The 27,859-nt window shown below is 38.6% G+C and overlaps 1 protein-coding gene and 1 pseudogene across 3 annotated transcripts; both read right to left on the minus strand.

Moving 5' to 3' along the window:
• Nucleotides 1–109: 109 nt before the first annotated feature.
• scai (suppressor of cancer cell invasion) lies at nucleotides 110–27,786 on the minus strand. Of its 3 annotated transcripts, none has more exons than XM_006797375.2 (17): nucleotides 27,530–27,786; nucleotides 25,213–25,337; nucleotides 19,856–19,951; nucleotides 19,649–19,735; nucleotides 18,245–18,343; nucleotides 17,068–17,164; nucleotides 15,828–15,926; nucleotides 15,474–15,626; nucleotides 14,671–14,772; nucleotides 13,677–13,778; nucleotides 12,278–12,356; nucleotides 9,866–9,965; nucleotides 9,519–9,600; nucleotides 7,907–7,979; nucleotides 7,431–7,604; nucleotides 7,109–7,209; nucleotides 110–6,538 (listed from the first exon to the last, which is right to left on the minus strand). In XM_006797375.2, the coding sequence occupies exons 2-17, from the start codon at nucleotides 25,317–25,319 to the stop codon at nucleotides 6,392–6,394; spliced, it is 1,698 nt and encodes a 565-aa protein (XP_006797438.1). In that variant the 5' UTR covers nucleotides 25,320–25,337; nucleotides 27,530–27,786; the 3' UTR covers nucleotides 110–6,391. The 3 variants fall into 3 exon arrangements, 2 of the variants coding, with proteins under 2 accessions (XP_006797438.1, XP_035766482.1); XR_004843854.2 differs by having other exon boundaries at nucleotides 6,476–6,538; nucleotides 7,109–7,192; XM_035910589.2 differs by lacking the exon at nucleotides 27,530–27,786 and having other exon boundaries at nucleotides 19,649–19,731; nucleotides 25,213–25,332.
• LOC148102271 (uncharacterized) lies at nucleotides 12,772–13,382 on the minus strand (annotated as a pseudogene).
• Nucleotides 27,787–27,859: the final 73 nt, after the last annotated feature.

Raw genomic sequence — 27,859 nt, forward strand, 5'->3', positions numbered from 1 at the left:
CTAAAGGCTCGCTTTACGAACGGGTAAAGCTGATTGTATCACAGAACTCTTTAAACACAAACAACATACAACAATAAAGAAAAATACACACATCATCTCTGTTGTGACACAGGACACTCCTTTAATGAAGCCAAATATTGTTTTCATTATTGGCTCCATCACAGAGGGGGAAAAAGCAACATCTGATACAATAACTGATTTTAATCATTGTTAAGATGGGAACATGAGAATACACCAGTCTTTGGCACCTCCTACTCTAAACAAACATGCTGCTTACAGATAAACATCTGTTCTTTTTTTTTTTTTTAAAGAAATATTAAAAATACATTTGACATTTTGACACTGATAATCACAAGCATGTGACACATGTGGGTATAAAGGACGGGTGCTCCCATCTTTTGGACAATTTTACAAGTAGAAAACAGTAGAAAGGACCCCTGCACATCTGGGGAAGAAATCAGAATTGATCAGTTGGCAGTTTTTTGTGACGTGCGGAAGCAGGTTGCTGACGTGGAGTTGGGGCTTTGTGCGTCCATGTCAAAAACAAGTTTATTTCTTGTGCTCTGTTGGATTCTAATACTGCCTAGGCAGATTTCACCCCCATGGCTGGCCTTCAAAAATATCACTGCATCCTCTGTGCATTTTCACTTTGATTACTTCGAAATGGACTGATTTGGCATGATTGCAACAAAAATATAAAGTGTTTTATGTAGGTGAGACCTGACCGTGTGAATTCTGGAAAATAAAAGAGTGAAACTTTTCAAAATAAGGCAAATTTATGTCACAAAACGTTGAACATTTGTAGTCCTTGAACACCCAACATGTCAGATAATTATGACAGGAATAGCAACATGACAGCAGAAGAGGAATAAAAAGTCTTTTGTGGTTTGAACAGAGTTGGATTTCAGGGTTTAGATTTCCATTTTAGTTTACAGTAGTAATATCCTCTGTATAATCCTGCAGATTACACATTCTGATCAATTCATTGCAGTAATGAACAACAACATAACACACAACATATTACATTTTGTGTCAAATGCAGAAGCAGCGTGTGAAAAAGTAGGCACACTTTAACTGCTTCAAAAGGAATTAAGATGGCAAGCAGCAGCCAGGCACTGCTAATCAAATTCACTTGATTATCTGATCATCAGCAAGTGTGAGCGCCTCTATATAAGCTCAGGTTTAGGCAGTTTGCTGCTCCTGAGCATGCAGGTGTGTTAACACAACGCCAAAGAGGAAAGACATCAACAATGATCTTTAATAAGAAAATGTTGCTGCCCATCAACCTGGCAAGTGTTAAACGGCCATTTCCACACAATCTGTTGTCCACTGTTTGACGGATTATTCACAAGTGGAAAACATGTGCCACCAAATTCAACCCACGGTGAGACCGTGCGATGCTTAGAGACACTGCAACAAACCCAAGAGCTCCATTTCAGAACACCAGCACAAAAACCTCAGACCAACTGTCAGCACGGTGGTGGAGTGATGATGATTTGGGCACCTTGCGGTCACTGAGTGGAGCATGAACTGCTCTGTATAAAATGTTCAAGATTTAAATGTGAAACCATCTGTCTGACAGTTAAAGCTTGGATGAAACAGGACATTAATCCTAAACACAGCAGCTAATCTATAACAGAATAACTGAAAAAAGTCAAAGTCCAGACCTCAACCTGACTAAAATGCTGTGATGAGACTTTCTGATTACTTTGAGTTACTGTTGTTAAATGTGGTTCTACGAGTTTCCGAATCACAGGGGGTACTTAGCTTGTAACACACACTGCTTTTACATTTCGACTTGCAGTGTATAATGTGTCATTTGTTTTTGTTCATTGCTGGTAGTATTTAAATCCTCCTAAAAACACTGACCAAAGGATGTAAAGGATGTAAAGCATGTACTGTGACAGTCTCTCGTTTACGCAGTGATGTTTCCCACACGTTGGTCACATTATGCCTGTAAAAGTTCCATCCGTCTCACAGAATCCACCTTCTTAGTAATTTGTTTGCACAACTTGCAACATGTTGTTTGCATAATTGTATAATCTGTAAATATTTCATTCTCACAAGCTACCTTATTTAAACAAATTCATACATATCATAGAAGATGAGCTTGTTAATATTTTGTTCGCAGAAGCTATTTTAGTGATACAATTTTAGTACCTTGTTTACACAACTTGACATTTTATTTAACACAGCTGTTATTTTGTGTGAACTACTGATGGGTTTTTTTGTTCTATTGTTTAAAAAAAAAAATTGTGCAGTGAATTTACCTCGAGAATATTGCACCAAAAAACATTTTAACAATCTAGTCTTCACATAGCCATTAAATCATGTGACTCACGACCCATTTCCATCATACAGAATGTTATAAACATGTTATCGCACCATGCTTCATATGCTGCTGGGTAGAGTAGTATAAAATTCACTGCAACATGACCCCCCCCCCAAAAAAAAAAAAAGTTTCAGGAAACATCTGTGAGAGGCAACTTTAAATAATACACACTGTTTGCATCAATGATCCAAGTGCTGCTACATAACAAATGTTGCATTTGTGGTGATGTTTTGAACATGAATAACAGAAAGTTCCACAAACGGTTAACAGAAGCTCAAAGTTATGTTCTTTGTTTCTTTTATTTATCAGGTTTCGTCGTTATAATTCCGATGAAAGGGGCAGCAGCAGTTTGTGTTTGGGGTTATTTTCCAATAGAAAAATGCTAATTTTGTGTCAGCAGGCCAAAGTGTTGAATCTTTTCAGAGATCTTTTGAGCTCTGAGAACTGAATGTACAGTAAGAAGTTATAACAACACAGAAACAAGACTTTTGGAATAGTACCTGACAAATTTGTCAGTATGCAGTGTTCGAGGACTTACTGTGTACCATTGATACAAAGTGTTAGAAAACATCATTGGTATTGCAATCCTCACCAACAGCATTACGTTTGAGCACCACAGAAATCTTTCTCATTCTTTTTCACACATGTAAATGACATGTTATTGCTGCCTACTTAATACAGCCAACTGCTATTAAAAACATGACAAAAGATGAAAAGTTTAAAATCAGTGACCCACGTAACTTTTACTCTTCGAGAGAAAGAAGGTCACCAGTGTGTAGGGCTGGTATGAAGAACAACAACATGAAAGCATTTTTCAATTTCTGGACTAAAGAACAACTAACAAGATCAGAAGAACATTAAATCTCATAAAGTGCAAGCCTACAATATTTTAAATGTCATAACTGTCAATACAGGAAACACATTACGGTAAAAAGAAAAGAAAATGTAGAAACAGCTGACTTCCATAGACAAATGTAACACTGAGAAAACACTCGTCCTCTGCCTCTCTTCACATCCTCGGAAAGCTGGAATGTAACTAGAGAAAAATGGTCAAAGAACAAACTGGCCTCTTTACCATGTTGCTCCTCCTCGCTTTAACTTCATATTTCATTATGGATTACATACATAGTCTTGCAAAATACTGAACAAACACATCTCTGCGCAACACTATTATACATCATGTGTGCACACTCCAATGGTGGCAATAACAAAAAAATCAACACTAAAAAGTCAAAAGTCATTTCAACCAGCTGCTTCTTGCATTGCTGTATCATTCCAACATTTCAACAAGTGCAGTTAAATTTCAGCAGCCATGTGCAGTCACTTTCCCCTGCTGCTGCCAGGAATAAATCGACAGCAGTTCCCGATAAACCTTTGGACCTTTTACATCTGCCCCGCTACATTAAAGATATGAGGCATGCATATTAGCCAATGTAATACTGAAAGTTTGAATATAAAGACAATTTTACTTTTTAGCTAATACCTCTTAGATGTTAGAGGTTTCAATGGAACTGGTTGGTGATGTTATATACTATATATATATACACACTTCTATTCACAAATAATCACATAAAAAGACCAAATCAACAATGAATGCATTTCAGTTTGTGAATCCTTCAGGATTTTCAAAATCGACTGAAATGTGACCAAAAACATCAAATGTTTTCTCTAAAAGACAATTAAATAATCAAACAAAGAAAGCTACCAATAAGTTGGAGGTAAAATTGAGCTAAAATTCCTCCAAGCCTCTGTGAGAGACAGATTGTGAATTGAGAATTAAACATTTAATGGCAAATGGGAGGCGGTTTTCCACTGCAGGAACTCGCAGGCTGGTCTAGTGCAGCCTTCTCTTTAGTATTCATTCTGAACTGCTACAGTTTTCAGGATCGCTAACAAACCTACTGCATTAGCAGCCCTTACAACCTACTGGGGACTCACTCACTGGTTAAACTCTAAGATTTCAACAACAAAAGCCAAAGTCTAATGCTTTTAAAGCACAAACAAATGTGCAAAATTTGCAACAGACACTAATATAACTGATCGCAGATATGTCAAATTGCTCTTTTTATACATTTATGTATGCTTTTATGAAGTTTTAGTACTGTGCTATGCAAGTTCTCATATGGATTTGATATCAATGTAGGTTTGGACCCCACTAAGATTAGCTTTTTCTTTAAGACACAGCTAATAGGGATTCTAATATCCATCTATGGGTCTAGGATTTGAAGGCCGTAGTTTTGGCAGAGATTGCAGGGAAGCTCGACCCTCCAGCGAGCCCTGGGACTGTCATGGTTTTTTCTCCCAGTAGGACGTGCACCTCACCTAGCAGGCATCTAGTCAAATGCTGGAACAACTTCACGTGGTTCCTTTTGATGTGGAGGAGCAGAAGCCGTACTCTGAGGCTCTTCTGACTGACTCATTCAGCTGATGCCCGATCACTTAGGTGAGCCTCTAATGTATTTAATACCAGGTCATTTGTCAATCAACAGTATTCTTCATTCTCATTGGTGGTCACTTAAGTCGCTCACCTGGAAGTTGCGTCGCCAGCATGTTTTTCGCCCATAGTCACTAAATACTGTTCACTTTCTATGGTTTCTCATCGATATGAGAGAGTGAATGCGGGTTATCGCCACGAGACACCAGAGTTGGTTCAAAGGAAGCTCTGGGCTATAATCTCTAAAGTCACTCCCTGCAGCTTGGGGCCACAGGCAAGGGTAGAAACAAAGCTCATCCAGAAATTAAGTTTTACTTTTAAGATTCTGATAAATAGGATCCTTATAAATAATCAAACAGTGACTATTTTGGTTTCCTTTATTGGCATTCATAGTAAACTTTTGGGGCAGCCCTGAATTCCTGCGGTGCAAAGTTGCCTGGAACCATCTTTGAGCTTAAAGGAGTAAAAGCCACCAGCCAGTATGGTGACAACAATGACTTAAGGACATAGCGAGAGGACGACTGGTATTTCTTGTGCTTTATAAGAAAGCAGCTAAGGATGTTCTGATTAGGTGGCAGGCCACACGTTAATGCTGTCATCATGAAGATAACAGGTGCCTAGCCATTTCAGTAATAAAAGTAACGATCTGTGTTATCAGAAAGCACAACAATTTGAACCTCTGACAGGTCACCACCTCTCCCACCTCTCACTAGATTGTCTTCACCGATTGACTAACTAAACTGTACAGGCCCATGCAACACATGCACTACTTCCCTTTACGTTCTCATTCCAAGTCATCTGAACATCTACAATTTCTTTTGTGGAAATTGGTGGTGGAGCATCCTCTTTGGAGCACACAACTAACTGACACGCGTCTTTGCCTTTTTTAGCATGCAAGTACAGCACAGTGAAATGGGAAATGAAGCACTATCACGTCACACAAGGCTGAAAATAAAAGTCTCCGAATTAGTTTGTTAATGATATGAAAGCGAATAACTAACTCACAACATGTGGCGAAACAAAACCTCATGCACCTTTAGCGTGCTGCGAGTTGATACACCAAGCGCTGTTTGGCAAACACAAAACTCCAGCACTAATAATATTTTTGGTGAATAATGTGCTCATATAATAACTGTTACATTTCCTGATGCATTTTTAGCTCTACCATGCTTGTCTTTTTACAGGTGGATCAAAAACCACATGAAAGCTGCCAAGAATGTTTCCTTTCTTTGTTCCTTTACGTTAATAAATGATGAAAAATCTTTTTACAACAAACTACCGAGGCTGTTATCATCTTGATGATAGTCTGCTGTGATGACAAAAGTTAGAAGCTGATAAACAAGAACTAGTAAGCTGAACGGTAACGTGAAGCGTCTCATTTGTTTTACTCTTATGTTGCTCATATTTACCAGGCAAGCCAATGAGAGTCAAAATGGGGAATTTATGAGAAGAAACTATGTGAACATCTTTCTGTTGCATGACATTAACACTTACATGGAGGACATGAACTTGCATGTTGTTGTTTTTTTTTTTTTCATTAACTGTTAAAAAAACAAAATGACTATGAGGGCTTTGGCAGTGGAGTCTGTATTTACATATACGCCATACTGCCCTGTGTGAAGATGTTAGTAGGCTTCCAGTGAATCATCCCAAAATAAGCTCTGCACGTCCAGCATGGTCGCCAGCTCCAAAATATGCTTCTGTAGAAGGCTGCTCTCCACTGTGTCCTGTTTGGGGAGCTCTGGATAGGATTCTGGGAAACTCTGAGATTCCTGCAAGCACACAAACATCCAAATTGTGTTTTAGCCACCTGACAAAAATACTTTGGTGGTTACTGAAGGGTTCTCAATCTAAAGTGAGAATGAAAGGTTTAAGTGTTAAGAAGAGCTTCCTTCATTTACGAGAAATTTAAAAAATACATGATTTAAATAGCATTTAAATACAATAAGAAGGTTAAAAAATTATTGTATGCAGGTAAACTCTTATAAATTTTAAAAAAAAAAATAGCAGTTTATTTTGAAAGTCATCTGTTATTCTCATTTATTAATATTATTTATTATTGCCCCCATAATAACATAAAAGTGTTTTTTATTGAGTTACTTGATGGAATAATCAATATTAAAATATTGATTATTAAAATAATCAATAACTGTAAACCTGTAATAATCTGGGGACTTTAGTGGGTTCATTTACTGAGTATTTGCTGACATGACATGATTTCCTGATGATGCATAAATACGACTTACTGCAAGTGCTTAAGAAACACTGGTTTGTGGAAATGCATGGTGCATTTTTGGCATACAAACTTAAACAATGTGGCTCCTTAAGGAAAGCAGACTTACCCGAAAGAGTTTATGCAGTCTCAGTGCGGCGGAGCAGAACACAAAGCGGATCAACAGCAGCCGCAGGAACTCGTCACCAAAGAACTGCAAAAAGGCTTGATCTGCATTAAACAATGTGTAAATAAGTCGATCAACAGAAGATGAATGTATCCCAATTTATTTCAGTGCAGCCTTAAATCCACCATAGATTTCAACTTCTCAAGAAACAGAGAAGTTTATTTTCATGGAGGGACCTACAAAGCTCACCTTACAGTCACAAATACAGTACACATGGGTCGTCACAGTAACCCTTTCATAGTCCATGCTAATCTCCATAACATACCTATGGTCCGCGATCGTGTGAGCATCTGCCCAATGTCACGGTACACTTTGCGAAGGAATTCTTGAGCTCTTTCCCAAAGACCTCGTTGCACACTGTTTAAGCCACACACGGAGGAGAAAGCCAAGAGCGGACTGTAGAGGAACAGAGTGAAGAGACTCCCACGCTGAGACTGATCTAAACAGGTGAAGCAGAGACATTGTAAACTGAAAGGAAATTCGATGCCTGAAAAGCTTCCACTGAAAGCAGCATCTTTACCAAACATAAAAATACTGGTAGATACCAATGACACCCATGTTAAATGTGGATTAATCAGCTGCTACAAATAGTCCAGAATTTACTTTTGTCTAACTAACATTAGACTAAAAGTCAAAACACTCAGATAGCGGAGCCACAGAGAGGAAGTTAGGCAAACAGACGAAGATGGAGTTCGTTTAGGTCTTCTGGTTAAAGGAGTGTGGTTCTGCAGTGACACTCACCTTGTACACTCTTGGGATATACCGTAGGTGATAGTAGGCACACCAGGGGCTGGCCAAATAGATTTGTAAAATTCTAATAAAACAAAGACAGAAACAAGCATTTTAATTATGGAAATATACTTACAAACAAACAGTGGCATGTTTGATATATCTGCTGTGGACACTAGTGACATTTTTATCTTGAAGACAGAGTGAGGGACATTCACACAAAAGCTGAACGTCTGACACAAACTTGTGCTGTGTGATGTGAACAGAGGTGAGCATCAGCTCAATTTATAAATATTTCGACTTTGGCAAAAAATTAGCTTCACATTTTGTCAGGAAACCCATGAGCAGATTCTCTCATACACCTTCATTCTCAGCATCACTCGCTCCCCTTTAGCAGTAATATCCCCTACATTTTAATTCCCTACTCTTACCTCGACCCCCCTCGTCTAAAACTAAGAAACACTGAAATATTAATTTAAATTTATGTATGTAAATCTACGTAAGATGAGACAAGATGTTCAAAACAACAAGTTATGCAGCTATTTTCTTCCGCTTATCTGAAGTCGGATTGTGGAGGGAGGAGCAGAGAAGTCCTGCCTCCACAATCCGCCACCTCCTCCAACTTATCCTGGGAAACATTGAGCCATCTCTCCAAGTGTGTCCCAGGTACACACTGGGGCCTCCTCCTAGTAGGACGTGCCCGTCTGAACACCTTGTCAAGGAGGCGACAGCATTAGCCGTCACCCTATCGCTAAGAGAGAGGCCATCGACCTTTTGGAGCACCAATTAAAATGTAACAATTAGATTAAACCACTAGTAACTCTGGTACTAGGACAGGACACAATATGTGCACATCCCTGGAAACTCATGAATATTCGCCCCTAACATTTTCTCTTGTCGTCTTGGTCCAACTGCTCTCACTTTTCCCCCCCATCTCTACATAAAAGTCAAGTTTAATCCTACAGCTACATATGGCCTCAACCTGCATCAATAAGGTTGCCCTACATTTTAGATTCTTGCATTAGGAGAATACACAGTCTATGAGAGAATTCCAGCTGAGGCGTCTTTATATTGCACCACAAAGCAAATTTTTTGCCAAAGAACCGGAGAATTACTGATCTTTTCATATTGGACAACACAAGCTTTTGTCAGTTCACCTCTTTCCAAAAGACTGTGGATGTAAACTTCACGTTGCATTTCACTAGTAGTGATGCAATGTGGCGGTATCCACACAGATAAAACTATTCTCAACTTTGAGGCAAGTACTTGTTACTAATGGAGTGAAGAAAACTATTAATTGACATAAGATAGGGTGTTTGTTCATGCAATTTATGAAGGAGGCATGAGAAAGACCTAACAAACATTTTCAGTTACAGGTTTCAAGTTGGCCCTGTCATCATAACTTGCACATCCCCTGAGTATCTCCCATGCAACCATATGTCCACTAGTGTTCAGCTGCCAACTACAAGGTGATGCATAGTGAGCAAATTTCTTTTTATGCTGACTGGGCTTAAGTTGTGTTCTGTTCTCACAGATTCCCTCATAACATTTTCCCCTCCATTTGCCCATCAACAATTCCTCACCATTTAAATGTCTCTGAAATGGAAGGTCTTAACCTACATACCTTGTAGGCCGTGCTGTTTGAAGAATCCACAATGACAAAAAGAGGCTTCCGGGTGAAAGGGAATAAGTCTCCGGGATGAAGGCTGCAATATGCCAAGCAAATGTAACTCAGCAAACCCTCAGTGAGATTCTGCACTTTTCAAGTAACATAGATAGATTCTTAGTAAGCTCTGTCACACATTATGACTTATGTAAACATATATAGAGTCAGGCTTTCAGCACGAAAGCCTGAAAGTCATTTACTTATTAGTAAAAGTAATAGGTAAAATCACTTCCTCTGATTTTGGTTTAGATGCTGTCAACTGAATAAACAAAGCAAAATTAGAAGTATTGCTAGGAAATTCTCACCAATGCATTTCCTTCTGGGCCTGATTCCTCTTCTGCACCGTCTCTCCATTCACCACATCTCGATTTGTATTCGTGAGAACTCCTCCAAAATCATATGGTCCTGTGGGAAAGGGTTAGACGCTTCTTTGGTGTAACTCGAAAAGACTGTATTGGTCATAAATATGCATTGCTAATGCTTGGTAGAAGCCACTGTCCACAACATCTTCAACCACCTGAGGTACAAATTCACCAGCATTCCAAGAGAGGCTAAGTATACTGAGTCTGAACAGACCTTGTTCTGCATTAGGGATGAGACTTGTGAACCGGTTCCCAGTAGTTCAATTTCTTTTAATTGTTAGTGTCCTTGCCTATCGATCCTGCTTAACGGTTTCATTTGCACTTGCTGTAAACAGCTGATTTCAGTTGTATATTGTTAAATGGTAATTATAAGACAATGCATTTCAGGTCATTTTAAAGTGAAATGCAAAACTAATGTAACAAGTAGTGTAACAAATTACTTTCTCCTGGGAGTAATTAAGTAATGCACTATATTACTGTTAATTGTAATAAACTTTAAATAATGACCCCCAACCCCAATCATAACATAGAGGGGAAATACCTATATGTCTTTGATATACTGCTTAGCAATGGAGGTGACTCTCAAAACTGAGCCAATGGGGACTCACTGAGAATTGATAAGGAACCAAATAGTTAAATGAAGTTGAAAACAGAATCAGAATTGCTAAATTCTTATCAATTCCCATCCATATTCTAGATCTCCTTTGTTGCGGCTGCCACATGAGGATGTGGTGGCAAAGTGATTGGTGCCTGGTGTGGTGGTAATCCATGAAGGGAGCCATCAAGCTGAAAAAGGAGTCCTGTTGGGCTTGATTAGCCTGTAACACATTGGAGGCAGCTGATGTCAGCAGGCCGAGCAGAACAAACTGTGGTGTGGGAGCGGCGAAGCCATGGAAAAAGATTTTTGGATGGACAAACCGTGAGGCGACTCAGGAGGGAACTATAGGGGCATCGTACTCCTCAGCCTTCCTGGGAAGGTCTACGCCAAAGGAAAGGAGAGTTTGTCCGTTAATTGAACCCAAGATTCAGGAGGAACAATGCGAGTTTTGTTCTGTGTCTGGGAATACTGAACCAGCACGTTATCCTCTCGAGGATATTCGAGTGTCTGTGGGAGTTTGCACAGCCAGTGTCCATGTGTTTTTGGACTTGGAGAAGGCATTTGACTATAACCCTATGGTACCCTATAGGGGGTGCTGTGTGAGTCAGGGTGTTCAGCCCATTGTTATGAGGAATCCAGTCCCTTGGTCTGTATTGCTGGCAATAAGTTTGACTTGTTTCTATTGGGTGCTGGACTCTCTCAGGGCTGCCCTTCGTCACGATTCTGTTCAGATTTTTTATGGGCAGAATATCGAGGTGTAGCTAAGTGGTGAAAGGCTTCCAGCTTGGTGACCTCAGAATTTCAGCTATGCTTTTTGTGCACAATGTGTTCACAATTGAAGAAAGAGGGGAGCAAGAGATCGACAGACAGATTGGAGCCGCAGCTGCAGTGATGCAGACATTATAGCGGTACATGATGAAGAGAGAGGTGAACATGAAAAAGAAGCTGCAGATTTACCAGTTAATGAAGCCAAAGCTGACCCATGGACACAAGCAAAAGAACGAGATTGGGAATAGAATCTGGGGAAATTAGCTTTCTCCAAAAGGTGGCTGGAGTCTCCATAGGTGAGGAGTTCAGCCATCTGAGAGAGACTCAGATTAGAGCTGCTACTCCCCCCACATCGAAAGGAGCCAGTTGAAGTGGCTCGGGTATCTGACAAGGGCGCCTCCTGGATGCCTTATGGTTAAAGTGTTCTGCGTATGTCCTACTCGGAGAATGCCCTGGGGTAGAACCAGTAGGACACACTGGAGAGATTATACATCTCGGCAGGTCTAGGAAACCCCGAATAAATTGCAGGTGGTGGCTGGGGAGAAAAGAATCTGGGCTTCTCTGCTCACACTGCTGGCCCTGCGACCCAGCCCCCGATAAGCAGAAGAAAATGGAAGGAAGGACACGAGTGTTGCAAACATGTCTACTATAACAAAAAACTCTTGAAATGACAGTGTTGCATTTGCTGTTGTCTCTAATTTATTGTTATTAGTTACATCCATGACTTTGCTTGAATGGATTTTAAAAACTTGACATCAGATAAAACCTGGAAGCCTGTCTCATGAACCAGACATTTTTGACTTTTTCAAGACATTTCATCAGATTTCTTTCACGTATTTTCACTTTTACTTCCTACCACAAACATGCGCTAACAGCTGTAATGACATTACTCATCTCCACTCCAATCAAATCCAATTATCGTATTCAGAAATTCCATGAAATTACAGACAAAAAAACAAAACAACAACAACAACAAAAGAAAAACATACCCTCATAATCTGAATGCCCAGTAGGGAAGACTCCAGTAGCTGACAGGTAGATGAGCAGAACACTGTTAGCAGGTAGCTCCTGGAAATAAAAGTGGTAAGATAAAAAATTAAGTCACAAATTCAAGTATTTCATTTTACTATAACTACTAATCTTAAATAATTTACAGCGCATGATAACCGAAAAACTGAATCCATTCAATTCAGTTGAAATTATATAGTGCCAATTCACAACCACGTCTTTCTGAGTATGATAATACAAGCTTGGCACACCCATTTTTTAGACAGTTTCTCCCAATCTTCTTTGTAGAACCTTTCGAGCTCAGGTTGGACAGGAGTTGGGGCAAAGCCATTTTCAGATCTTTTTAGAGACGTTCAATTGGGTTCAGGTCTAGGCTCTGGCTGGGCTGTGACTCCTTTGTTATCGTGACTGTGTGCGTAGGGTCGCTGTCCTGTTGGAAGATGAGCCTTCATCCCAGACCAAGGTCCAGAGTGCTCTAGAGCACGTTACCATCCAAGATATCTATGTACATTGCTACAATCATCTTGCCTTCAAGTCTGACTAGTTTCCCAGTTGCTGGTGCCAAAAACATCCCCATACCATAATGCTGCCACAACCATGATTCTCTATAGGTATGGTAATGACCAAGTGCTCAACAGTACCTGGTTTCCTCCAGACATGATACTCAGGCCAAAGAGTTCAATCTTTGCTTCATCAGAACAGAAAATATTGTATCTCATGGTCTAAAAGGCACCTGAAGGACTCCAGGTGGGTTGTCATGTGCCTTTTCTGAGGAAAGGCTTCCATCTAGCCACGTTACCACACAGGCCTTAATAGTTGAGTGCTGCAGAAATGATTGTGCTTCTGCAAGGTTATTCTCTCTCCACAGAGCAATGTTGGAGCTCTGTCAGAGTGAGCATAGGATCTTGGTCACCTCCTCAACTAAGGTTCTTCTACCCCGAATGCCAGGAAGCCACAATTAGGAAGAATTCAGGTGGTTCCAAACTTTTTCTATTTGTGAGTGATAGAGGCCACTTTGCTCATTGGGACGTTCAATGCTGCAGATATTTTTCTGCACACTTTCTCAGATCTGTACCTCGATACCATCCTAACTCAGAGGTCTACAGATGATTCCTCAAACTCCATGGATTTGTTTGGGCTCTGACATCAATCATGCCCAATCCAATCCCACCGATTTACCCGATTTACTGACTTGAGTAGATATATATATGTTCCCTTTATGAGCTTAACTTGAAAACAATGCCCAGATAGCGGTGGAAAGAAGTGAGAATATAAATATTAACAATGCAAATAATGTAAATATATAATACATCTTGGAGATAAAAATCTCAACTTATTGAATATTTATTGAGGAAACCTGCGATTAAAGTTCATACTGACCTTAAAAGAGGCAGACAAGAAAGTAAAAAGCTGGCTGAAGGTTGGCTTGTACAGCAAATACTTGTGAGGGTTTTCTCTCTTTGCTGGCTTTTCGTTGGGTTCCTGTGGAGAAACATCACACAAAATATTGCATGTGTAAACAAAAGATTGTAAAACCTTATGTAAATGCAAGTGAAATCAAAAGGCTTCTAGGGCAGGGGCTGAGGCACACTGCTGTGTGTACAGGTGTATTATGTGGTTTTATCATCCCTATACATTATAAATGTATAAGCCATTTGTGCATTTATACATGTGGTACAGTAATAGTATCTTCATTAACAGACAAGCAGATTGGGATTGGACAGTAAATGTGTTACAGTTTATACAGAGGAACAGTTTGTGCTGTGGATAAATCCTCCAGCTCAGTCTCAGAGACCCACACGATGGACATGCGTCAACCAGCATGCAGCCTGTTTCAGTTGCTCCTGTTTTTTTAATCCATACTTTAAACTTTTTCCTTACTTTCTTCATCTTTTACTTATTATTGTAGCATGTTAGTTTGTTTTCAATAGTTTTCTCTCAAACATGTGGGTTGAGAAAGTTTTTCTTCTCCTTGTTGCCGTAGAACTATTACTTTCATTGAGGAATGGGATTGCGGCATGGCAGTTACACACCACACGCTCTGTGGCTGAAATGGATGCAGAGGTGGGGGACAGAAGAGCACGAGGGAGACGGTAATACAGTGGAGGCTTCAAGCAATGAAGAGCTTTAAGCCGAGTCTCCCATGTAGTATAATGGGGAATGTTAGGTCGCTAGCAAACAAGCTGCATGAGCCAACAGCACCCGCCTGGAGTCAGAGAAGCCTGATGTTCTTCACTGAGTCATGGATTAACCAGGATATTCCAGATGACAATGCATCTGTGGAGGCTTCCATACTGTTTGGGCCAACAAGTGGTAAGCAGGAAGGAGGGGGGCTTGCCCATTATTACCACTACACGATGTGCCTGACACTCACCATCGTTCCTTGCTTGGAGGTCTGTGTGGCCAGGTTTACTGGTTCCCTCTCCAAAGCTTGAAGCATGCGGAACATATCTATGGTTAACTCGCTGAACTTCACCTAAAATAAATGACAAAACAATATTAATATATCAAGTTACTGTTTCAGCCTTCATTGTGGTTTGAAAAATGATTCAAAGTCACACACAAACACAATTGTTTGCCATACACAGAAAAATGAGAGCCCTCAAAGATAAATCAGTGCTGCAGTTATAATGAAAATGAAACAAAAACAACTACTGGTTATATAGTAATCTTCTCCTACAAAGTTTGACAAATATTTTAGTTTTTTGGGTCATAACAGCCAGGAGTGAGCAGTGCAAATACTATCAGCACTTTAGAAACTGAATGTTAGTGTAAACTGCACAGAAAGCAGAAAAAGATCAGATCAGAGGCCCAGAGAGAAGACGTATATGAAATAATAAAATAATCCATCCATCCATATTACTTGAGAGTCAATGTCTCAAGTTTTCTCTGAAAAGAGTTGCAGCAATTGTGGAAATAGAAATATATTGCTTTTCTAGTCTTAGTACTCAGTTAAGGCACTTTACAAATAACATTTAACTAGAACATGCATGCAGTATCCAAAGGAAACCCACAAAGGTACATTGAGGAACATGCAACTTCTACATTGAAAGACCCCAGCCAGGGTTCAAGCCTTCTTGCTGTGAGGCAACAGTGCCGATCATTGCACCACCATGCTGCTCATGCTGATGTGTGTTAAGTTTGAGAAACCATGAATCAGATTTAGTGGGTTAGAACCTGGTTGTTACTGTTGCCGATGATTAGTGCGTCAGCAAGGATGAGCTGCCCAACCACCATGCCTTGTTCCAGTGGAGGCACACTTCCCTCCTGCAGCCGATTGCTGATGGTGACGACAGAATTGTTGTCGTTCAGAACTACCACAGGATCTGCCTGTTACAGACAAACAATTGAAGAAGAGCAGTTGAAGAAATAGTGCGGATCCAGTATATCACCCAGCAGACAAGAGGAAGAACAGAGACTTCTCTGTTTACCTCACTGTACGTGCACAAACATGACAATTATACCATAATGAATAAAATACTAACATAATGAAATAACATCAAACAGTATTACGCTTGGAGGGTTATTTACCTCTATAAAAGCTGCCACTTCCTGCAGAACCAGGTTCCACTCCAACTGGTCCTCTGTGTTGAAACGCTGTGTGTAGTCTTCAATTTCCTCAGATAACTCCTGCAGATGGCAGATAGGCAGGAAGAGCAATAAGAGGTGTCATGAAAAAAAACGAACAGTTTTGAATTTTTACACAATCATAAAAGTAAATCGTGAACAAAATTCATGAAGTAGACTACCTCATTCACATTTACAGGGAGAAAAAACCCAAAATATTAGCACAATTCAATACAATATCTGCAGCTCCTTAGATCTAGAAAATATTCTAACGTTAAAAAAAAAAGAAAGAACCTAAAAGAGAGATTTGCAAAACCTGTTAATGGTACCTCAACATGTACAAAGTGTTGATCTTTGACAACATGAGCAACATACCCAATAATAATAAGATACTTTCTATTACAAATTAAGAAAATACACTTCTCAGCAAAAACAATAAAACCACTGACAGGTGAATGGATTTACATTGCTTGTTATGTTTTGACTTGTTTAATTGAGAAAGATAAGGCTTAACATAAGAAAACTTGGCTTATGGTATTCATGTAGATACTACTCTGACTTGCACAACCTACCTAAACATTTTGAAGACCATGCACAACCCTCTTGATGTGAGTGGCCTCATTACTAACTACTAAACTATTAGCCTAAAACCAAGACACTTACCTTTTCCTCCTCACCCAATTCAGCTTAATATTTGTTCATTACTTTGAAACGAAAAGACTAATTAAAATATAAGGGGGGATTTTTTTAAGCATTATAATACAGCATCTTCAACTTTGAAGGTATCGAGTGGACTGTAGACAGGTACTACACTTGGCAAATTATAGTTTCGACTATTACAAAATGGTTTTCCCTTATGACTATAATTACAAAGTAATAACTTTGTATTAATGAGTATATCGACTACTAATATTAGAATGAAAAGCATGTTACAGAGTAAAAAAAGTGTATAGGTACACTTTGACTGTTTCTTCCTTTATTTAGCTGTTTTTGGCCCTTTTTTTACTCTGTAACATGCTTTTCATTCTAGTATTATTAGTCAATATACTCATTAATACAACGTTATTACTTTATTAACGTTATTACGTTATTACTTTGTAATTATAGTCATGTGACTGTACCTCATTATTAAAACTGTTACCTAATGACTGAAACCCTGCATACCAAGCTGTAATATAAAGTACTAACAATATGGCTTCCATACCTTCACCAAAACTTTGACAAGGTCCATCTTGTTTAAAAGTAAACAGACGACTATGTAGCGAGCATAATAACGAAGCTTCTTCACTACTAATTCAGGCCTGATGAAAGACAAGAAAAGACAATATGAGAGTGCAAACACAAACAAATCAACATAAAGCACTATCACAGTTGAAGCCGTGTTTATTAAATTGACTGGAGCCACCAAATGGTTCACCCTGTGTTTCTTAAGACTCCAATAAACATTTTTGTCTTTTCAACAAATATTTGATGTAAATATCTACACTCTGGGGAGCGTGAAAAGAGAAATTTTGGTCATTTTTAGAAAAAAAGGACATCAGATTGTGCACGCTCACATAAAAAGGCGAGTTTCACACATAATATGACTCTTACACACTTAAATGATCCCCAAGAGTGCAGTCCAGTCCACTCAGACACAATATCAAATAATGATTAAATGGAGATAAAAATCTATAAAGAATGTTATACACTTAAAAATGTAGCAGTACAAGAGCAAATAGCACAAGAGTTTAAAGCTGCAGAAATTCATTAATCTTGGGATTTAGCATAACGAGCAAAAAATTTGACATCTTAATTCCAGTTAATTATTTCAACGCTGAGGGAAATCTTGGTGCTGCTGTTTATATCAAATGTGCTAGCTGCACGTCAGAGCTCTGAAGCTTAAACTGGATCATTTTTAACATTCTAGGTTACTAGTAGCTGCAGTTCCAACTGTGTAAAAGAGACTTGGCAGCAGATTATAATAAATTATAACATTTATATATTTACAGCTGGGCAACAACTTGCACATTTGAGACATGTTTGCCCAGCAGGGAACCTAAATTGCACTTAAAACATGGTGCAAATTAAAAAAATCAGTGAAATGTGGAGGTTCCAGACGACTAAACTGAAACATAACCTACTGCTAGCAGGTTATGCCTGGAGCATAAGTCACCATGGTGACCCAGCCAGGTAATAAGAAAGCCACTTTCACACATAGTTGACAAAGTAGTACACCCCTCTGAATCAGCAATCATACTAACTTCATTGGGAGTTTTTTCGTAGTATGATCTCATTTCTTAATAAGGTAAATTTAAACAGGCTTGTTATACATAACATTTAAAGACATCTTACAAAAACTGCAACTTACACTACTTTAACAAAAAATATCTGGAGCTTACCTGTCCTCTTTGTTGACCTGAAAGTAGTAGGAGCGCTGACGAATGGCTGAGTAGAATGAAAAGGCCTCATTCAGGTAACTTGTTTCTGAGGTACGAAGGCTGTCAACAAAGAGGAATACATATTTCAAATTTGCATCTTTTTAAACAAATCTGCGAGTGGTAATTGATAAATTGAATGAATGCAGCAGCATTCATTTGCTTTTCTGTGTTTAGTTTAGACACTGAGCTGAGCTGTTTGAGGCTACCTGAGAGCTCTGAAAGTTTCATAACATACCAGATCTAACATGTATTCACTGTTTTACTTCAATGATAAAACAAACAAACAAACAAAAAAACATAAAGATGTGAAAACTGGACTAATGTGATCTCTTTTCTATCTTCTTACAGTAGAGCTGTCTAGAGATGCTTTGCTCTAAACCTTTTCTAGTTGGAATTTCCACAAAGCACTGATTTCTGTTTTTCCCCTAATTTTTAATTTGGATTACATTCTCTAAAGCACTTCCTGAGTTCTGTGTTTGAACAGCTCTACATAAATAAACATTGCTTGCTTGCAGTTAAGTAATGCAATACTTAAAGTTATAATGACTAGAATACTCAAAGTAGTAACAAGAAGTGGATAAATATGGGCACTTCCATTGTGGTGACAGACTAGCTTTTTCAGATGTAGTTGCCACTGAATTAAAATATCATTATTATTTTTTTAAGGAGTGCATTTAAGGAGTTTTGTGGGCTGTAAATACAATGTTTGGACGTTTCCTGCTTATGCAGAAGTGGCTAATTTCATCATGCCCAACACTTTGCCAGTTCTTTTTTTTTCCCTTAACGGTTGCTGGAAAAAACCTTCCAGGTGCAGTAGGGATAGGAATGATTTCAGTTTGTGTGCAGGAGGAGTAAACTAGTGGTGCAGGCTGCGGCGTGTATAAGGACATCATTTTTTGTTTTTACTGCACAAAAAGAAAATTGTGCGATGGTAAAGTGGAGACTGCATCCAATACAGTAACAGCTGCATTGTGCTGCTAACACAACTTCAGCTCTTTGCAAGCACCTGCACAGACAGCATGCTATCGCTAAGCCAGCCAAGAACAATAATTCTATGTTAGTGTTTGATATTTTAGTGTACTGTCATTTTCTCAAAGAATGTACGTGATGCTGAAATAAAATCAGTGGCAAGTCTTCATGAAAACGGTAAAATATACTGTCGTCTTCCACCATCTGAGTTAGGGAAGGTATGCTGATACTAAACAGACATGGAATTTTCGGGACCCTATGTTGGGACCCAATAAGCAGTCCACTTCATTCAAAAGGCAACAACACATGTATCTTACCTGATGACTACCCTATCCTTAGTCATATTAATAATGCTGCAAAACATTGATACATGACTCAGGAGGCCCTGTCACTTACTAGTAGTGGTAATAAAGCTGTCCAATTTTGGATGCAACTTCACCAATCTGCCATCTCTTCAGTCCATACCGACTGTCCAGAACCTGCCTGTCAGTAAGTATACAAAGATGTCAAACTTAACATTGAGACAATGATAAAACCAACCCTTAGAAAGAAAAAAAGAACATTCTTCATTCAAGTATTTAAACGGTACAAGAAAAAAATAACCTGTGTTGTTGCTGGAATTTCCATAGCTTAGTGTAGACGTCAAAGGTCCGTCCAAAGTAGGACTGCCACTGCTTGTGTCCATATTGAGGAAGGTCTCTGCAGCAAAAGACGGCATAGAAGAGGATAGAGAAGGCAAGAAAAGCACACATAGAATTCAACTGATTGCACTCAGCCTTTCAAACAAACTCCAATAAAAAGAACAGTGAAAACATTCGTGAAACAGAGTTGTTAGCACTCTTGGTGCTTTTTGTGACCCCAGTTACTTTTTTTGTTCAAGGAAAAGCGATGACTTTTTGTTCCATTACACATTATACAAATTTGTACAGGAATGGGGTGTCTTTTTACCCAGAGCTCAGTAATTATTTGAAAACTATTTTTTCAATTGCAACGATGCCTTCCAGTGACTGGTTTTTGAGAAAAGTGATTATTAAGCCACATTTAGTTTTGCAAAGATGCTCTCTGTTTGTCTTGAGTTTTACATCCAGCATATCCCTTCCTGAGAGCTCGATGATATCTCACATGTTCAGCTTACAATTATCCTTGTCTTATCACTCGAAGGGCACACACACCGGGCAGCTTTAAGCCTTACCTTAAAATGTTAATGAATGCTATTAATTAGATTTTCCTTTCTCCATGCTCCAATATTCAACCAGTAAAATGTGCTAAACAGCTTTTTAAAGCAGGTTAACACTTACAGTAAAGAAAATGACACCATGCTGCACATTGTTATTAGCTATAGTTCATTTTCAAACCTTTTCAAGCTTTTAAATTTTCAAGGTAAACTTAAAATACACTTTTTATTCTCATAAAACCACCATGCACTAAAGACAGAAACCTACAATAAATGCACATTAACTGAGAAAAAACCCCTACATGGATAGCATACATAATTAGTGTATTCTGATACACACATGAGAGAATATATTGATGGTATTAAATTTGACCCTAGCTGATCTCTTCTTACAATGCTCACACGCCAACATTACTACAGTGAATGGTGAACAACCGAAATTAAACTGGATGTTTAATAGCGGTGCTTCATATTTCAACAATACTCTGAATTTGTGCGCCCTCTAAATCCTAATTTTGACCTGATGCTCCCTCTGTCAATGATTCAAATGTGACCAAAAGGCAGCGTCAGCCCTGACTACACAACTACACTGACTCACAAACCCAGTGCGTCACTCTCATCTCAGAACAAAACAAGCAGAAGGCACCAGGGTACAAAAGGATGGCTGGCTGATTATCTAGCTCATAAGACACTTTCACAATACTTCACTCATAATTTTTAAATATACAATATGATTATTGTATGAGTATTGCAATAACATATACTGAGATTTATCACCTTTTCTAAAAAAAATAATAATAAAATAAATTATGTCCTAAAGGTTAATCTGTTTTATCCAGTAATATGAAGTTATGATGGGCATTATTGTAAGAGCTAGGAAGCAGGCACTTTCAGTCCTGCCTGTCTGTGAAATTAACAGAAAGTATTAATTTACCAGGATAACACAATAACTTGTGTCTGAAAAGTATTATGTTTCTCTTTTCATCTTAAAGTCCCAGATTTAAGCTGAAATAAGTACATTCTATTAGCAACTAGATATAAACAGTGGAAGCCTACCTTACCAACATTGATCAATAACAAAAATATGGTGCCAAGCCACCAGAAACACAGAAAAACAAACAGTAGGGCTAGAATGTTTTAGAGATTTCCCAACTTCCAGCCATTAGCCACAATCGCTAGATCCCTGGCTGTACGAGACTGCATGCCAAAGATCCTTGGGCAAGATACAAAACCCAAGTTGCTCTCCGGTGCAACGACTGGAGTGAGCATGTCTCTTTTCACACCTTTCAGTCTTTAACTTATTAATGGGATGCTTTTGCAGACTGTTAGTACATTTGAAAATAGCAAAATGAAGCACCAACATCGGTCATGGCTTTGGTTTATATCTGTGTCAGTTTTTCATTCAGCAGAACAGAGTCACTAAGAGCTAGGCTTCAAAAGGCAATATGAGCTAAAATTTTACTATTGGAAAAGTAAATGCAAGTTAACTTTGATACTTTTCATAAAAACTGGGAGTACCCTACATATCCATGTCAGTCGGGGGCCTGGCCCCATTTTGTACTCAATTTCTTAGTGTCAGTTCTGGCCAGCTTGGCTTATATCAAATGGCAGGTTTACCAACTCAGCAGGAAAACTCCTGCTACTCCAGATGGCCAGTCTCTGTTTATTCAACAGTTTTTCTGAAGCTTTCTGAAGCTGTGATAGCCACTCTAACAATATCACAAGAAACAAATCCAAAAGAAATGTGATTAGGAATGCATCTGAGGACTAGATGAAGTGTAAACTACAATATCTTGCTTTGTGTATGACAAAAAGAAAACAAGCAACCTTAAGAACCAAGGCTTCAGTCAGGGTGATTTGTGTAGTTGCCATTTTTTGAATTGTTGTGAGCAGCATGACCCTTGTCAGTTTCTTGTTGTTGTTTTTTTTTACAACTCCAACAGCAAACTCTAATCTTAGAATCTTTTCTAGATGTAAGGAATTGTGTACAAAAGACAAAAGTGTAAACAAACCAAAGAGCTTCTACGTTTAAGCGCTTTAAAGCTTTGCTGTATTGATGACAGCTTTGTACATGCTTGGCAACATCTTAACATTCAGGTTCTCACCCAGAATGGGTAGTGTTATTGATAAAATTTCTTCCCTTCTTATTGTGTGTTCAGACCCAACACAAAAGGCACTTTTAGATTCAATAAAGGACTAGATGTTATAATCCCAGTCTGCAGCATAAAATCCTCTTCTGTTGTTACATTGTATTTATATTAAGTCACATCGAAACAAACAAACAAAAGAAACCACAGTAACAATTTTGCAAATAAAAAGCGTGAGTAGTGACTTTGTGTGCTGTGATTTTATGCACGGAATAAAGTAACAGTAACTTTATTAAAATGTGGATTGCCGTCTAATTGGGTCTGCCTGTTTTTGACATATTAATTTGTCCTCCTTTTAGTAGATTGCCTAACTCATGCCTGAAATGAACAGGCTACTTCAGTGCTTATAAATAAATTACTTAGTGAAAAATCTAGGACCAGTACTGCTTCTTGATCTCAGGAGTTCTGCTCAGAGTGTGAGGGACACTTCTTTTTCCTTCTGTAACATTCAGTAAGCTGCAGCAAGTAGAAACATCACAGAGACATCATGTTGCTTCTAGCTTTCTCTCTAAGTGATCATCTCACTTGTAAAATGTAAATAAAAGCGCAGTTGGTATCTTTGATTTATGTCCGTGATCGTTCTGTCAGCTGACGTTGCGGACGAGAAGAAGCAGCACAACAAGAAGGTGGAACATAAGTGGGACAAACTCCAACAACGGGTGGAAATGAATCCACTAAAATGGCTCGCACTCTATAGCAATCACAATTAGTTTCTAAAGAGTGTAAATAGGTCAGCAATGGTCAGCTGATAATTGCCTCAGTTATAAAATGTTTCAAACTCCAAATCAGGAAAGTACGACAAATAGCCATAAGTAGCATGAGTTAGTTAATTGTGTTGATTCATAAATGTTGTCCATACTGTTTCCAAGATATAAGTTTATAAGAAAGATATTAAAGATTGGAGATCGCTAGTGATGTTGTCAACATTAGCCTCTCACTCTAGATGAATCACAGAGATTATATCTCTTAAAACGGGAACCTTTATTCTTTTTTTCAGCAGAAGACTAATAGCAAAGACATACAGGAAAGCGCCTAAAGCACATCCCCGTTTCACCCCACTGGAAACATTAAAAGGTTCACTCAAAAAGCCATTTACTTTTACTTGCACAATGGACTTTTATGAAAATTCACATGTCTTTATCACTGTCTACAAGTAGGAATGTGAAACTTAAACGCTTTCTTTTGATGCAAACCTATATCAAGCCTGTGTCATTGCCAGTATATACAATTTCTCTTAAAGTTATCTCACATCTGAAGACTATAAGTCTATTTTTATCAATAATGATACACACATCATTAACTCCATTCATTATAATTTTAGCTAATATTTTATAATCCACATTCCTTATAGATTGCTGCCTGTAATTATTTAAATCACAATCATCGCCATTTTTATGAAATAAACACATGACTATCTTACTCGTGTGTAACACAGGTCTATCCATTCCTGCCATTGCTCAATCTGAATGAAGCCATGAAAAACATTACCAAAAAGGCGACATTCACAGATTACTGAAGCCACCAATGTGGCACATTCCAGGTCATGCCACAATCCTACTGTCCAAGATAATACTGGTATACATTTTTATGTGATTAAAAAAAAGAAAGAAAGTCATATTACGATATGAATGAAATAGCAATGCAACAGGTGGAAACAGGTCTTAGCATTTGAACCAAAATGCATCATTTAGTACAACCAGGGTTTAAAGCATGTGACCGCCAGGAAGGTTTCTTCTTCAGCTGCTGTATGTTTGATTAAACACAGTGTTTTGGGTTTCGTGAGTACCAAAAATGTGTCTGTGAAGGAAAATCCTGAGCGTTCTAAATTGCTCAGAGTAAAAAGAAAGAAGTTTAACTTCCCAGAGAAAGAGCTTTTTCAAACTTTTAAGAAAAGCAGAAAAACTTGGAGAATGCCAACAAAATGTTTCATATGCATGCATTTTATTCATTTTATCTGCCTGCAGAAGTTTCAGGATATCAGATTTTATGTTTAAAACACATTTGTTTTGACTAACATGATATTCTGCTCATTTTATTCTTAGTTATAATTTAATAAATGAATGGACTGATTCTTATATAGCGCTTTTCTACTCTCCTGGAGTACTCAAAGCGCTCTATACAACATGCCTCATTCACCCAATCACACCCATTCTCACAAGCACTTTATCTACACTTAGTGCTTTCTAACTACATTCACACTCCGATGGACGCATCGGAGAGCAAGTTAGTATCTTGCCCAAGGATACTTGACATGCAGACTGGAGGAGCCAGGGATCGAACCACCAACCTTCCGATCAGTAGGTGACCAGCTCTACCTGGTCTACCTCTACCTCCTGAGCTACAGCCACCCCATGCAAACACCCCAAAATGTTTATGGTTTACATTGTATTCATTTTCTAAGCCATCAAATAACAAATTTCCAAATTGACATGAGCTACACATCAATCCACCCCTCTAACAGACAGGGCACACCACTTCCTACACTGGTACCGAATGCTGCAGAATAATCCAGTGAAAACACACTCTTGAGGGGTATCTGTTCAATGCACCCATTCACCAGAGTAATGCACTGTAAACCAATGTTAGAGTAGAAAACACAGTCCAGCATACAGAAGAAAACAAAGTAAATTCCAACCAACCGTAGCCCATTGAAGAGTTGCTTGGACTTGTCCAGGAGATAGCAGAAGTCTGTGACAGTCTTCCTTTCACCTAATGGAATATCATCCTCAGTCTCAGCTCCAGTCATGACACTGACTTTTCACACCTGAATTTAAAGAGAAATACAGACCGTATACGGTCGATACTCTATAGACTGATGGTGATGGATTAAAGAAAATATTTCAGTTACAAAAAAATATTAGTACTCATTGAAACTGATGGAAACTACATGAAAGTCAGCCAATCAGAACTTGTGACTGACTAAAGAGGAACAATTTAGACTGTTAAAATGAAGCAAAATATTGTTGTTGTTTTTTTTTGTCTTGATTTCCGGAGCAAATTCCTGATACTGTCTATCCTGTAACACTTACATCATGACTTAGTAAACTCCAGTTGTTTTTAAACATCTATAAATAAATTTGATTTGACTTGAAAATAATCTAGGCATATGTAACATGTTGATATGCATGGTTGTACTACTGAACAAACACTGCTGATTGGAGTTATCCAAGCGTCTTACTGGTGCCCTACTTACTTATGAATAGAAATAAGAAACTATGGAGGAGGAAATGCATCACATGGTCACCCTTTTTTTAGGTTGACCTGGGATGTCCCATATTTCATTCTCACAGTGGCGGCAGTCTCCAGTTTGCTAAGGATGTACAATCAGGTCAAGGCAGCAGACAGCTAGGGCACAATGTTCAGCTAATGCTCTGCATGTTAAAATCATTTGCAGCTAATGACAATTTTACCGTGCTATAAACATGTCTGGCTATAGCCTCTAAGTTACTGTGCATGTGTGTGGATCTACATCTGTTTGGCTTTTAGGTAATGTAAATCCATAATTTCAAACTGAAGAGTTAAAAAATGATTTTTTTTATACATTGAAATTCAATATAAACCTCACCTTAACAGATTTTTCAGATTAATTAAGCACTGCCTAAAAGTATAATTTTCCTGTACTTGTGTGGGCATTTGATGCCATGACGGTGTATGTGGTGAGAAACGGCAATAGCAACAAACAAAGCCCTGTCACATTGAGTAGTTATGTATGTAGCTGCATGTCATGAAATACAGTTAACAGTCCATTAATCCTTTTCTGAGTGGGCGTGTCAGTGTTTGCAGTAGCAGAGTCTGGATGTTAACTGAACTGTTATGTATGATGGATTATACCAAGTTATTCCAGAATAGATACAATGACAGTAAAGGGCTATTCTAAGTGTTTCTACATTTCTAATATTATGATTACAGTTTAGTCCAATGCTACATTAGCAACGTCTAGAGTTAAGTGAGTTAGTGGGATGGTGACTATCACTGTGCGCAGGAAAACTTGTGAATGGAACTCAAGCTATCTTTACTTAACTTATGTAATGAAGTAAATGAGTGTAATGACGTGGAATGGCACGTTATTACACTCATTTACTTTGGGATGCTGCTTATATTTTTATTTAAATAAATACATTTAGATTATGGTAAAAGTTATGCGAGATAGGTGATTGAAAAATAAGGTTTTTCATGTAAAGATTTTTCAGAATATGCTGCGAACACTTCTGTCTTGTAAGTTAGAGTGTCCTAGCTGCTTCTTAAAAAAGACATGCGAAGACAGCACCTTGGATTTTTTGTATTGTCTAATTATTTTCCTCATGAAACAACTGATGTTCTTTGTATGAAGTGTATGAAGCCTTATTTTACTTGTAGTACCTAAAACTTCTGCTCAGTTTTAAATGAAGGCGAGAAGCTGTGAGAGAAGGTCTGCATGACAATCTCATGCTATACATCATGTGTACCATTGTTTTCTCCCGCTTTCCCTTGTGGCTTACTTATCATGTTAACAGCAGCAGAGTTGGTGAAAACCTGTCTCACCTGTGAACATCTCTTTGTTCCAAACCAACACAACATGCAGCACAAGTAGTATTTGTCACTATGTTTGGAAGAAAGATCTCCAAAAATAACAATCAAGTTTGGAGGATTTTTTTTTAAAATTAGGTAAACTGAATACCAATATTATTATCACTGGTAGATGGGTGGCATTCATTTAAATGCAATTGCAATTTCTGTCTTTGCCGGTAAAAATCTGTATCAAAGAGCGTGATTGTGCTGTAAGCTCTAATAACATAGCTAATTCCTGATATCTACCATCAGCATCATGAATAAAATCTCAACATAATAAGCATCTGGATATTAATAATGTGAAGCACAAAGATAACAGAGAATACCTCATATATGCAGGTGACACTGAGTGCTGGCGGTTGCAGGGCTTTAACCGCCTCTGCTTGTGTAATTGCCATTTGTTCTTACCTGTGCAGCCGGCTAACGGTGACAAACTGTACTATCTTTCACAGAGATGCTTCTCAAAAATCACAGCGAAAGCCTCGACGAGCTCTACTGCTGAAGCGCGACTTTCCTGGCATCTCAGTGCGTGGAAGTGCCACCAGACCAGCTAACGAGTTCCCCCGCAGCGTTGATTGGACTGCTGTCTGTCCGAGCTTGAACGCTGCTCAAAGGCTGTGACAGGCGACGAGAAACAGAAGGCAGGGTGAGGACCGCCGCTGGCACTGCTCCACTCCAACTGGCTAGCTATTTCCGGGTCAACTATTTCAAAATAAGAGCTTCACGTCGTTACAGTTT

The sequence above is a fragment of the Neolamprologus brichardi genome, chromosome 7 (genome assembly GCF_056152115.1).
Source record: "Neolamprologus brichardi isolate AB-2024 chromosome 7, ASM5615211v1, whole genome shotgun sequence".
In the NCBI taxonomy this organism is placed as follows: domain Eukaryota; kingdom Metazoa; phylum Chordata; class Actinopteri; order Cichliformes; family Cichlidae; genus Neolamprologus; species Neolamprologus brichardi.